General features: G+C 58.5%; 1 protein-coding gene across 6 annotated transcripts; it reads left to right on the forward strand.

Moving 5' to 3' along the window:
• The first annotated feature begins 6974 nt into the window (after positions 1-6974).
• Positions 6975-10029, forward strand: HES4 (hes family bHLH transcription factor 4). 6 transcript variants are annotated; one of them, XM_061185210.1, is made up of 4 exons: positions 7338-7687; positions 7775-7870; positions 7959-8046; positions 8135-8619. In XM_061185210.1, exons 1-4 carry the CDS (start codon positions 7580-7582, stop codon positions 8518-8520), a joined length of 678 nt encoding a protein of 225 aa, XP_061041193.1. In that variant the 5' UTR covers positions 7338-7579; the 3' UTR covers positions 8521-8619. The 6 variants fall into 6 exon arrangements, 5 of the variants coding, with proteins under 5 accessions (XP_061041190.1, XP_061041193.1, XP_061041191.1 ...); XM_061185207.1 differs by lacking the exon at positions 7338-7687 and adding an exon at positions 6975-7161 and having other exon boundaries at positions 7775-8046; positions 8135-10029; XR_009700429.1 differs by adding an exon at positions 9540-10029 and having other exon boundaries at positions 7338-8046; positions 8135-9442.
• Positions 10030-11014: the final 985 nt, after the last annotated feature.

Raw genomic sequence — 11014 nt, forward strand, 5'->3', positions numbered from 1 at the left:
AGGTGATGGTTGTACTAAATATACTAAATGCCGTTGAATTATGTACCTTAAAATGGTTAAATTTATGTTACATGAACTTCACCTCAATAAAAAAGAAAACTGAAAAAAAAGAAACCCTCATGCTACTCTCACCATTTTGTAAACTGCTTCATTCACAAGTATATTACAAACATTTTTCCATATGAATAGATACTTTTATGCAAGTTGTTTTCATGGCTGCATATGTTGCCCATAGTATAATGAGTCCATTATAGAACAGCGTGTAATTTAGTTAACCAATCCCATATTGTTGAATATGTAGGTTATTCCCACAAACAGCACATCACAGGCATATGTTAGCTAAAAGTAAAAATGAATACTTAGGGAATTCCCTGGTGGTCCACTGGTTAGTACTTCAGGCTTCCACCGCAGGGGGAATGGATTCAACCCCTGGTCAGAGAATTAAGATCTCACATGCTGCATGGCACAGCAAAAATAAATAAGTAAGTAAGTAAATAAATAAATAAAATAAAAATAAATACTTAAAAATAAATACTTTTAAATACATTAAAAATCAAATAAATAAATTTTTAAATAAATAAGTAAAAGAATGGAAAAAACAAATTGTTTTGCATATGAATTGATCATTCCACCTCCCCTCCCCCAAAATAATCTCATATGGCACCAAAGTTGTTAACATGCACAAAACAGTTTAAAAAATTGTTTCTTTATATTATTTTAAGTTTCTATCTTGACTCATTCCTTGCATAAATAATATTAGTATTATAAAAAGAAAACCAGAAACATAACAAAGAATACAGAATGTGAAAATCTCTCAATCTCCTTCAGATGACCATTATTTTGTTTTTGTTTCTGTTTTTGGCCATGCTGTGTAGCATGCGGGATCTTAGTTTCCTGACCAGGGATCGAACCCATGTCCCCTGCATTGGGAGCTAGGAGTCTTAATTACTGGACCGCCAGGGAAGTCCCCAGATGACCATTATTAAACATGGCACAAAGATACAACAATTTAAAATTTTTTTAAAAGAAATTAAAAATTAAAAAATTATAAAAATTTAAAAAGACAAAACAAAAACATGGCATATATGTCTCCTGATTTCTTAATACTGACATACAGTAATAGAATCTTTATTTTCTTTTAGTTACTTCATTGAATGTCACCTGCTTTTGACAAGAGGAACTAAACACAAAGGCTTTAGGCAGGCAAAGTGATAGCACCTGGAAGCACGTGTCTCCGTGTCTTGGTGGCTTTTAAGTCACCACAAACTGGTGGCTTAAAACAACAGAAATTTAGTCCCTCACAGTTCTACAGAGCAGAGGTCTGAAATCCAGGGGGACTAAATGACCAGGGTTGTCAGCCCTGTTAAAAATAATCTGATTTTATGTGGCTTACAGAAGACATGAATCATCTGAAATATAAGGATATGGGAAACTGAAAGTAAAAGGATGAAAATAAACCTACCAGGTAAATGTTAACTAAAAGGAAGCCCATGTGGCTACATTAACAATTTTATTAACAGTTTAACAAAGAAATCTTATAGTCAAAGCATTATTAGATACAGAAGGTTGTATAGCAATAAAAGGTTGAGTTCATTGGTAAAAAAAAAAGATTTAAAATTTGTATGCACCTAATAACATGACCACAAAATATATAAGTTCTAGTCACAAACCTGCCTGAATATCCTGTTTATGAAATTACAACAGCCACTTATAAAGGGTTCTTTGGTTAATGTTTGGTTTCATTTACAAACTAACTTAAACTTCCTTAAACCTTTAAGACAGTATCTATATGATGTTTAACACACTTGCTTTTATTTTTAAGCCCTTCAATGATCTAACAGCAGCAGTAACAACAAAAAACCCTCCCAAGAAGTTCGCAGTTCTCACCACGTACACCTGTGCACCCTGGTCCAGGGCGCAATCACCTCTCGCCCAGGCTACTGCGGATACATCCCAGTGGTCGTGCTTCTATTTCTGCCCCCCATAATTTGTTGTTGGCCCATTAGCCGAGTGACCTACACACAACCTTCTTTCCCATGGTTTCCCATCACCCTCGGAGTGACCAGAGGAGCTTAGGCTTCGTCTGGCCACTCTGCTGGCCCTCTCATCTCCTCTCCTGCCCGCCTCCCCCCACCAAGTGCTTGGCTCCAACACTGGCCTCCTTGCCATGGCAAAGAGCTTCTGCAAAAATCCAGGCCGAAGGTGGTGGTGGCTTGCAGCCAGTGGAGAGAGAGCAAGAGGTCAGAAGTGGGTGTTTGGATACATCAGGGAGACAGAGCTGCTGTAGGACCTGATGGGGCAGCATTGGGAGTGGACTCCAAGGGTCAAGGATGATGGCAGAATGTTGGTCTGAGAACTCTGAGAGGGTCAGATGCAGAGGAGGCTGGAGCCTCAGTCAGGCTCCCTCACCAGGCAGAGACCTCTCCAGCTGTCTGGACAGAAAAGTTAGTGTGAAGACTTGTTCCCCAAGTACCAGAGGACTGAAAGGCACGAGGAGAAGCTGGGGCCCTGCTGAGTCTCGGGGGGCGGGAGACAGGACCTGAGAGAAAGGGCTGGGGATGTGGAGGGAGGAGGCAGGACCCCAGGCGACGCTGTTAGAACAGCAGCCGAAGGGCGCTGTACCTTCCGCCTCAGGCTCCAGCCCCGACCTGGGCCCCTGTGGGCGGGGCTTCCGGTGGGTGGGGCCTCCAGGGTGGGTGGGAAACTGAGAGCTACAGTCAACACCCAGCACGTGGGATCCGGAGCTTAGTTATTGACACTACCCCAGGACACTGCCATGGAGGCGAGGAAGTCCAGAAGGTTGGAGGATCATCCGTGTGGATTTTGAAATCACCAAGAACTGTGACAGGAGTGTCTGGAGAAAGTGACAGGGAACCAGGAGTAAACCCTTCAGGAAGGGCGGGGTCGACCCCACGGTTGCGGTCGACTGTAGTCTGTGTGGTCTGTTAAGCAAGGGGTGGTCTGTTACTAAGGTGAGGTTTCAAAGCTGGGGCTTTTTTGGTGAAGAAGAAACCGGTCTGGACGCGCCAAGCAGGAAGGACAGGGAAGCCCACCTCTCCCCAGGAGCGGTGGCCCAAGGAGAGTGGAGAGAAAAGCAGCACCCACGGGAGCCCACAGGGAGGCAGCGTGCCAGGCAGATAGGGGTTGGAAGGAGATTCTGTCACCACCCAGAAGTTGGGGGACATGGCTCCCCAAATGTGGAGAGGTGTCAATGCCCAATTCAGGAGAAAGATGTTGACAGTGCCCAGATCACGGGGAAGGTACCGTCATGCATCAGGTGTTGGGAGGATGCTCCCACTACCTGGCATCAGGTGGCCGAGGGAAGGTATGTCGGTCTCATGACCTGTAAGGGTGGAAGACGCCCCCTCCGTCACAGGGGTGGGGACTGCCCTTGAACCTCAAGCCTCATTGTCGGCATCCTGGTGCTCCTGGCCTCTGCCTGGGTCCTGGGTATCTGCTTCCCTCATCTCTAGCCTGAAGGCTGGATTCCTCCAGCCCTGGCCTCTGCCACTTTATCATCCCAGCGACCAACTCCCATGCTGCAGGAGAGGACCTGCAACGGTTCTAGCCTGGTTACTTGGCAACTCTGGTCCTGGCTGCCTGAGTCCACAGGCCACTGCCTCTTGGCAGAAGAGGAGGGAACAGGAGGGTAGGGGGTGCCGGAGGGGGTGGTCTATGATGTCTCTGATGTTCTGGGGCTCATATGCCTGTGGAATGCTGAGGGGCAGAGTGGGAATGCAGGTGCCACCCCCATGCTGGAGGTTGGGAGGGACGTGTTCACAGATCGCATGTGGCAGACCCCCAAGGGACACTGTCTGAATGATGTTGTGTGGAACGCTGTCATGGTAGCCAGAGGACCATCCCTCCCCCCCCCAACCCAAGGCTGGAGCCCAGTGTCTGGCCTGGAAAATACACCTGTCTTTCCACACAGACTCCCCCACTGACTTTCCTGCCTCAGCCCCCTGCTCCCCATACCCGGTGGCCAACAGTGGGCCCTGGAGATGTCCCTGGGACCACCAGCCAACTGGGGCTTGGCCCACTCAAGCCTGGATCTAGGAGGACAGATAGTTGGCCTTTGATGGCTTGCAAAAATCAACTCAAACTCGTCAGATGGACAGCCAGGGCTCCAAGCTCCTGTGCCTCTCTTCCTGCCAGAGAAAGGAAGGAACAAGATGGGGAGTGGGGTGGGGGTGGGGGAGGGGGGAGGGCCAGATCCAGGGCTTGGGCCATCTTAGTTATTCCAGTTACTACTGTTGTGTAACAAATGACCCCCAAAGGTCACAGTAACAACTGTCCTATTCTGTGAATCAAGAACTGGAACAAAGCACCCAGGAGCAGCTGGGAAGGCGTGAGGTGGGGGCTCTGAAGCAGGTTGGGATCACCTGTCCAGCAGCTGAGATTTCTGGGCTCCTGGCTCAATACTTACACAAGGCCCCTCCATGGGGCCTCTCCTTGGGGCCTCTCCATGGGGCCAGTTTGGGCTTCCTCACAGAGGGGCAAACGGGTTCCAAGAGCGGGTTTCCCCAGACAGCAAGGTGAACGTGTGTGGCATTTTTAAGGTCCAGCCTCAGAATTCACGTCTCACCCCTGCCCCTGTCTTTGCTGGTCGATGTCATCACAAAATCTCACCAAGGTGCACCATAAGGGTATTTGGAGTGGGAGATATTGTTGTAGCCATCTTTGGAAAATGCAATATTCCACATCAGTATTCCTCAGCGCTATTTCCCAACTGCAGCCCAGGACTCTCCCTCCCTGCTCAGGGCAAGGGAGCCCCTACGACCCCCAGGAGACCCGGCGGCCCTACCAGAGATCAAGCCCAGATGTAAAAGGCAGGGTAGGGGGACGGCCAGAGGTACGAGGGCCCAGAGACACGACCACACAGACGGTGTGGGTGACAACCCCAGGGAAACTCACTTTGCTCTGGGCTAGTGAAGGCTCCTTGCCGGGGCTGGGGCTGGGAGGCCAAGACACAGGCCCCTGGAGACCCTGGGTGGGGAGGGGCCGTCTCAGAGGGCAGAGGGTGCAGAGGGGCACGTGGCCGAGGTGAGTCCAGGTGGCTCCTCCCTGCCTGCGTCTGCTTCCTTCCCCCAGGCAGTAACAACTGAAGCTGACTTGTGCTGGGTGTTTTCAGAATAGGAGCTCATTTATCTTCCCAACAACCCAGGGATAAATGAAAAGATAGCCCATTTTACAGGTGAGGAAACAGGTACCAGAGGGTAAGCGAACGCGTCTAACCACTAGCAGGTAAAGAATGGTCAAACATGGCTCCTCGAGCCTCTCCTTGCGGTCTGAACCCCCTGCCTGTGTGGTCTCCTGGGGGTGGGGGGCTGAGCCCACCCAGACCGGGTCCCAGAGCCCCGCCTGCCGGCCTGGGGTTCCGCCGACGCTTCCCAGCGGGGCACTCGCGGCCTTTCTCTCCTGCGTGCAGCCCGCCGCCGGGGGGTGGGGGCGGGGTGGGGACTCCGCGACCCCCGCGGCCTCATCCACCACATGGCTGGTCCCAGCCACCCCGGCGGCGCCGGGGCAGTCAGCGCTCCCAGGGCTTTCTGCGCTGTTTGGGTCCCCACCGCCTGCTGCTGCCCGATGCCCGCGGCTTCCCAACGCTCCCAGCCCCGCACGCTCCTCTGGGGCTGCGCCTCTGGGGCCGGGGAGGGGAGAGGGCGGCCTGGCCTCGGGGGTGACAGCCCACAGACACACCCAGTGCAGCCGCCTCCCGCCCCACCCCGGGCGCCCCCGCAGATCGCTGAGAGGTCGGTTTCGCGCCGGGGGTGGGATGGGGGTGTTCCAGAGGGCGAGGCTAGGGCCAGACTAGGTTGGCCTCAGAAAGGAGAAAAGGCGTCTACACCGGGACCCCGGGCTGGGACCCCGGGAACTGGTGTTGGGTAAGGGGCCAGCCGGCGACCCCACCCACTGGGTAGGCCTAGCACCGAGGTGACCCTTCCGAGCTGCCAGTCGGCCCACTCCGCTGCTCCGAAAAGCCCAGCACGACTCTCCCAGGCCCCGCGCCCACCTGCCCCTGCCCCTCCTCCCTCGGGCCCTGTGGTCCCTTTCCACCCTGGGAATGCCACTTCCTCCCCGGGCCTTGAATATCTGCCTTCTTTCCTGGAACTCACCGCAAAGAAGCCGTCCAGACCACCCAGTCGAAAGAGGGGTTTCCTCTCCCCCAGCAACCTACCCATTTCTTTCTGTCTCTGGCAACTGCGACATAATTTTGCTTGTTTGCCGTCGCCCCCCGCGTCGGATTAGAGCCCGGGAGACGCTTCCTCAGCCCCAAGAGCAGGCCGGGTCTATCGTGGGCCTCAGGAGACATCTGTGGGATGCCGACAAGACGGCCGCCAGGCCACAGTGGGCTGGAACCCTCAGTACTCAAAAGACCAGAGTGCCGGCGCAAGGGAATTCAGAACGAAAACATCAAACGTGAAAATAAGCTTAGCCCTCTTTTTTTCCCCACAATGCCGCTGTGAACTAACAAACAAAATTTTAACAAGTGTCCCTCATTTTTTTTAAAAAATAAATTTATTTATTTATGGCTGTGTTGGGTCTTCGTTGTTGCACACGGGCTTTCTCTAGTTGCCGGACCAGGGCTCGAACCCGTGTCCCCTGCATTGGCAGGCGGATTCCCAACCACTGTGCCACCAGGGAAGCCCGTCCCTCATTTTTTGTGAGCCCTACTTTGCTGGTGCTTGGCTCACTGTTGGGTAATCTGGAAGAGAGTGACATCACCAGCGACCATGACATCACCCCATCTGGCTTGTGTCATCATCTACCTTAACCCTGAGACATCACCAGCCTGACCAGTGACAGCCTGACATTATGTTCCATGACGTCATCCTGCCTGACTGATGACGTCACTCCGCCCGCCTTGTGGCATCACCTTCATTGGTCCCGTGATGCCACTCTGCCTGTCTACGACCTTGGCCAGCCAGCCTCTCTCCTGCCCAGCGGCTGGTGTTCCACGTCCACCGTGTCAGGGGCCTCATGCAGGTGCTGCAGCCGGCGGGGGTCAGATTCGCAGGCCGCGCGGAGGCCCGAGGACCCGGCTGGGTCCGCGGAGAGCAGAGGCGCGCGGGCCGAGGCTCGCCGGCTCCTCGGGGGCGCCTCACCCGGTCCCCCTCGCGAATTTTCCTTTCAGATTTCCCGCGGCCCCCGCTCGCCCTGAAGGTGAGCCTCGCGCCTCCGCCCTCCCGGAGAGGTCCCCTCCCGGCGCACCGCTCGGAACGGGGGAGCGGGCGCGGCGACTTTCCCGCCTCGGCCCGGCGTGGCCAGAGGCGGGAGCGGGCGGGGTGCCCCAGTTCGCCTTTGTCGCCCGCGGGGTCGGTGGGCCGGGAGCGGACGCGTGACTGACAGCCGGCGGGGGCTGCGGCCGGGGGCGGGCTGCCCGGCGCCGGCAGCTCATTGGCTGGCGCGAGTGTGGGAAAGAACGCGGAGCCGGATTCACACGCCCCGCCGCGGCGCTTCCTTAAATAGCCAGGCGGCTGGCTACGCGCGCTCCGTCCCGGAGCCTGGAACCCGCGGGAGAGGGCCTCGGGAAGCCGTGCGTCCGGCCCGCCCTCGGCCCCGGGCGGCGCGGGGGCGCACCATGCCTGCCGACACCCCGGGGAAGCTGAGGGCCTCGCCGCGGGCGGGAGCGCCGGCCGGTGCCCGCCGGACCCCGGACCAGCCCCGGAGCGCGGCCGAGCACCGGAAGGTGGGGACCCGGCCGGACGCGGTTGGCAGGAGCGGGGGGGAGAGGGTAGCTGACGCCCGCGGGACTCAGCCGCTGCCGGCCCCGCAGTCCTCCAAGCCCGTCATGGAGAAGCGGCGCCGAGCGCGCATCAACGAGAGCCTCGCTCAGCTCCAGAGCCTCCTCCTGGACGCCCTCAGGAAAGAGGTGAGTCGGGGGTGGGAGGGCGAGATCGGGGAGCCTGGAATCCGGGCGCTCCTGGGCTGCCAGCCGCCCACACCGGCCCCGCCCCCAGAGCTCCCGCCGCTCGAAGCTGGAGAAGGCGGACATCCTGGAGCTGACCGTGAAGCACCTGCAGAGCCTGCGGCGCGTGCAGGTGACAGGTGAGCGCGGGCGGCGGCGGCGAGGGGTCTGGGGCCGGAGCCGCCGCCACCGCGGGCCCCGACCACCTGTCCCCTGCCACCCCCGCAGCCGCCCTCCGCGCCGACCCGGCAGTCCTGGGCAAGTACCGCGCCGGCTTCCACGAGTGTCTGGCCGAGGTGAATCGCTTCCTGGCCGGCTGCGAGGGCGTCCCGGCCGACGTGCGGTCCCGCCTGCTCGGCCATCTGGCGACCTGCCTGGCCCGGCTGGGGCCCTCGCGCCGCCCGCTTCCACCGGCCCCCGCCGCCGAAGTTCTGGCGCCCGCGGTCTACGCGGGCCGCCCGCCGCCGCCGGCCTTCGACGGCCCCTGCCCCTTGCCGCGCTCCGGGGCGGTCTTGGCGCCGCCCTTCCTGCCGGGCCGGACGGGGGCGCCCCTCGCCGCCCCCGGGGCCGCGGCTCAGGGCCGGGGCGCACCCTGGAGGCCGTGGCTGCGGTGAGGTCGCGGCCCCAGAACCCGCTGAGACTGTGCCAGAAAATATTTATTTCCAGAGACCGCGTCGGGAGTTTTGTTTTGCCGTCTTCGTGAAGGGTACAGTCCGGCAGAGGCCCAGCAGCGGGGTCGGCTGACGTCTTCGCGCGAGCGGGCAGGGCGGGCCGCGGGAGTTCTGCTCCCACCTGGGCCCGCAGGTGCCCGGCGCGCAGGTTCGGCCGGCCTTGCGTTTGCCTGTATCTCACTGCGCTGGAGCCGCGACCCGCCTTGAAGTGGGGAGGAGGGTGTGTGTGAGAGGTTCCTCGGGAGGCTCAGGCAGGACGGTGGCAGTCATCACGTTTTCCAGAACGTCTCCCAGTGTTGGGAGGCAGTCGTGCAGCATCACTGGGCATGTTCTTCCCCCACTCTCACTCTCGAGGACCCTGGAAGGTGGACACATGTATTTTCACACTGTTGTCTTGGTGCTGAGCTGTGGTGAGGGCTGACTGTCCCTGAAGCTTCGGTTCTGGCCTGTCCACCTCCTGCCTTCTTGTGGCTGAGCACCAAGCTGCCTGTGCCCGCCCGTGCGTCGAGCCTGCCCCAGGCCAGTGTCTGCCCAGGAGAGGGATGCCAGCAGGAGAGGGCATCTGAGTCCCAGGGGCAGGGAACGGGGGCCAGCCCGACAAAGGGCACTTAGTGCTGGGGCTCTTTTCCTGCCAGAGTCCAGCCCTGCTGTGTGCCCCATCCTGCCCTGAGAGGGGAGGTCCCCCTACAGTACGAAGGAACTGGCGTTGGTCCGGCCTACGCATCCGTCCTGAGCACTGGCTGTGTGTTCACCCTACAATACAGCGATCCTAGGCGGCGTTGGGCATCGCCCCCCCCCCCACTACGGGAGTCGCTGTCCTGTGGTCCCAGGCCTCCCCAGGCTGCTGCTGGGGGCTGTGCTCCAGGTGCGGTGAGGGGGTGGTCCAAGGCACGCAGCTGGGACTGCAGTGTCTCATCCTGAGCCCTCCTGAGGCTGAGGCAAGATCTGTTTCCCAACCACAGCCAAGTTCATCTGATGGTTGCCGGCCGCCTGCCTGGCCAGGGACCATCACGGAGGAGGAGGGTGAATCACTGCCAGGGCTGGCCTGCCCCTCCTCCAGTGGCCCCATCAGCTCCCGTGTCCGTGTCGTGTGCAAGGTTCACCTGCCCTCCTGGACTCAGCCGTGCACACCCGGCAGGGCCTGCCACATCCCACCAAGCCAGTTCCTCCCCGACCTCCAGCTGCCTGGCCCATCTCCTTGAGTGTCCAGGGCCCAGGCCAGTGGTCCTGGACAGTTGCAGCCATGCAGGCCAGGTGCCACACCCTCTGCACACAGGCCCTGGGGAGGCTGGGAGAGCTGGGTCACCAGCAGGACTGTGGGAGAGTTGCTGCTAACCAGCCTGGGAGGCCCTCCCAGCAGGAGAATTGTAGAGGGTCCATTTCAGAAACCAAAGTTGAGCTTGGTTGGGGGAGGGGAACTGCTCAGGGAGGGCCTCAGTGCAGGAGGGGAGGGCTGGCGGCTTTGGGATATGAAGCTGGGTGGGTGGGTCCGTGGGTAGGGGGAGCGCCCCACCTGGTGGCCAGAGAGAGAAGGGCTGCCCGGGAAGGTCACCTGGAACTTGGGTCATCACACTCTCCCTTCTCCAGGGAGAGGGTGGTGACAGTGCCAGACCAGACCGCCCCCCCCCCCGCCCCGCTCCGTCCCTGGGCCTTGCCCCCTCCCTTACTTCCTTACTTCCTGTTCCTGGTCATCTGTTCTCAAGACGCTATTGCCAAAGGGATCTTTGCACCGAGCGCCCTGTTAGCCCTCCAGGGACCTCAGGCTCTGAGGGAACCACACTGACCCTCAGACAGGCAAGCTCCTCCCGTCTCTATCCCTTTGTACTCACCCCCCCCCCGCCCCGTTCTCTCCCCACTTTCTCACCTGAGGCAGCCACCCCAGGCCCCGAGGGCTCTGGAGGCCAGGGCCGTGTCTGTGTCACTCACTCCTGTCCCCAGCACCTGCTTGGAACAGGAAGACGCTCAGGTCAGGCTCAGGCCATACAGACCTCCTTAATTAGCTTGGATGAAAGAGGAGCCCGGAGGTTTGCAGAGGGTGTCGCCCTTGATTAGATTAGGGGCATGTGAGGAAGCACAGCCGGGCCGAGGCTGGCTCCCCTCCCCAGGCTGCCCCTCAGCAGTATCCTTGTCTGTGGGAGGAGCCCACACCCCTCTCCCCACTCAGCCTGGACACCTGCGCCAGCCCCGGAGAGCTGGGCTGGGGTCTCCCCCTCACACCAGGGGCTCTTCCTCCTCCCACCCTCCCCCCTCTTCCGCCCATTTCCTGCCCCCTCCCATGCCTCAGAGGGGCTCTGGGTAATTCCTCTGTCCCCCTCCACCCCTTCGGCTTGGCTTTTGTCTTGCAGACCTTCCCAGGAGAATAATAGAGGAAGCGTCTTCTCCGGTGGCTGTGGGGGTGGGGGGAGGGGGTGTGTGTGTGGGAGGGATCAGAACTTCC

Source organism: Eubalaena glacialis, chromosome 3, assembly GCF_028564815.1.
Source record: "Eubalaena glacialis isolate mEubGla1 chromosome 3, mEubGla1.1.hap2.+ XY, whole genome shotgun sequence".
In the NCBI taxonomy this organism is placed as follows: domain Eukaryota; kingdom Metazoa; phylum Chordata; class Mammalia; order Artiodactyla; family Balaenidae; genus Eubalaena; species Eubalaena glacialis.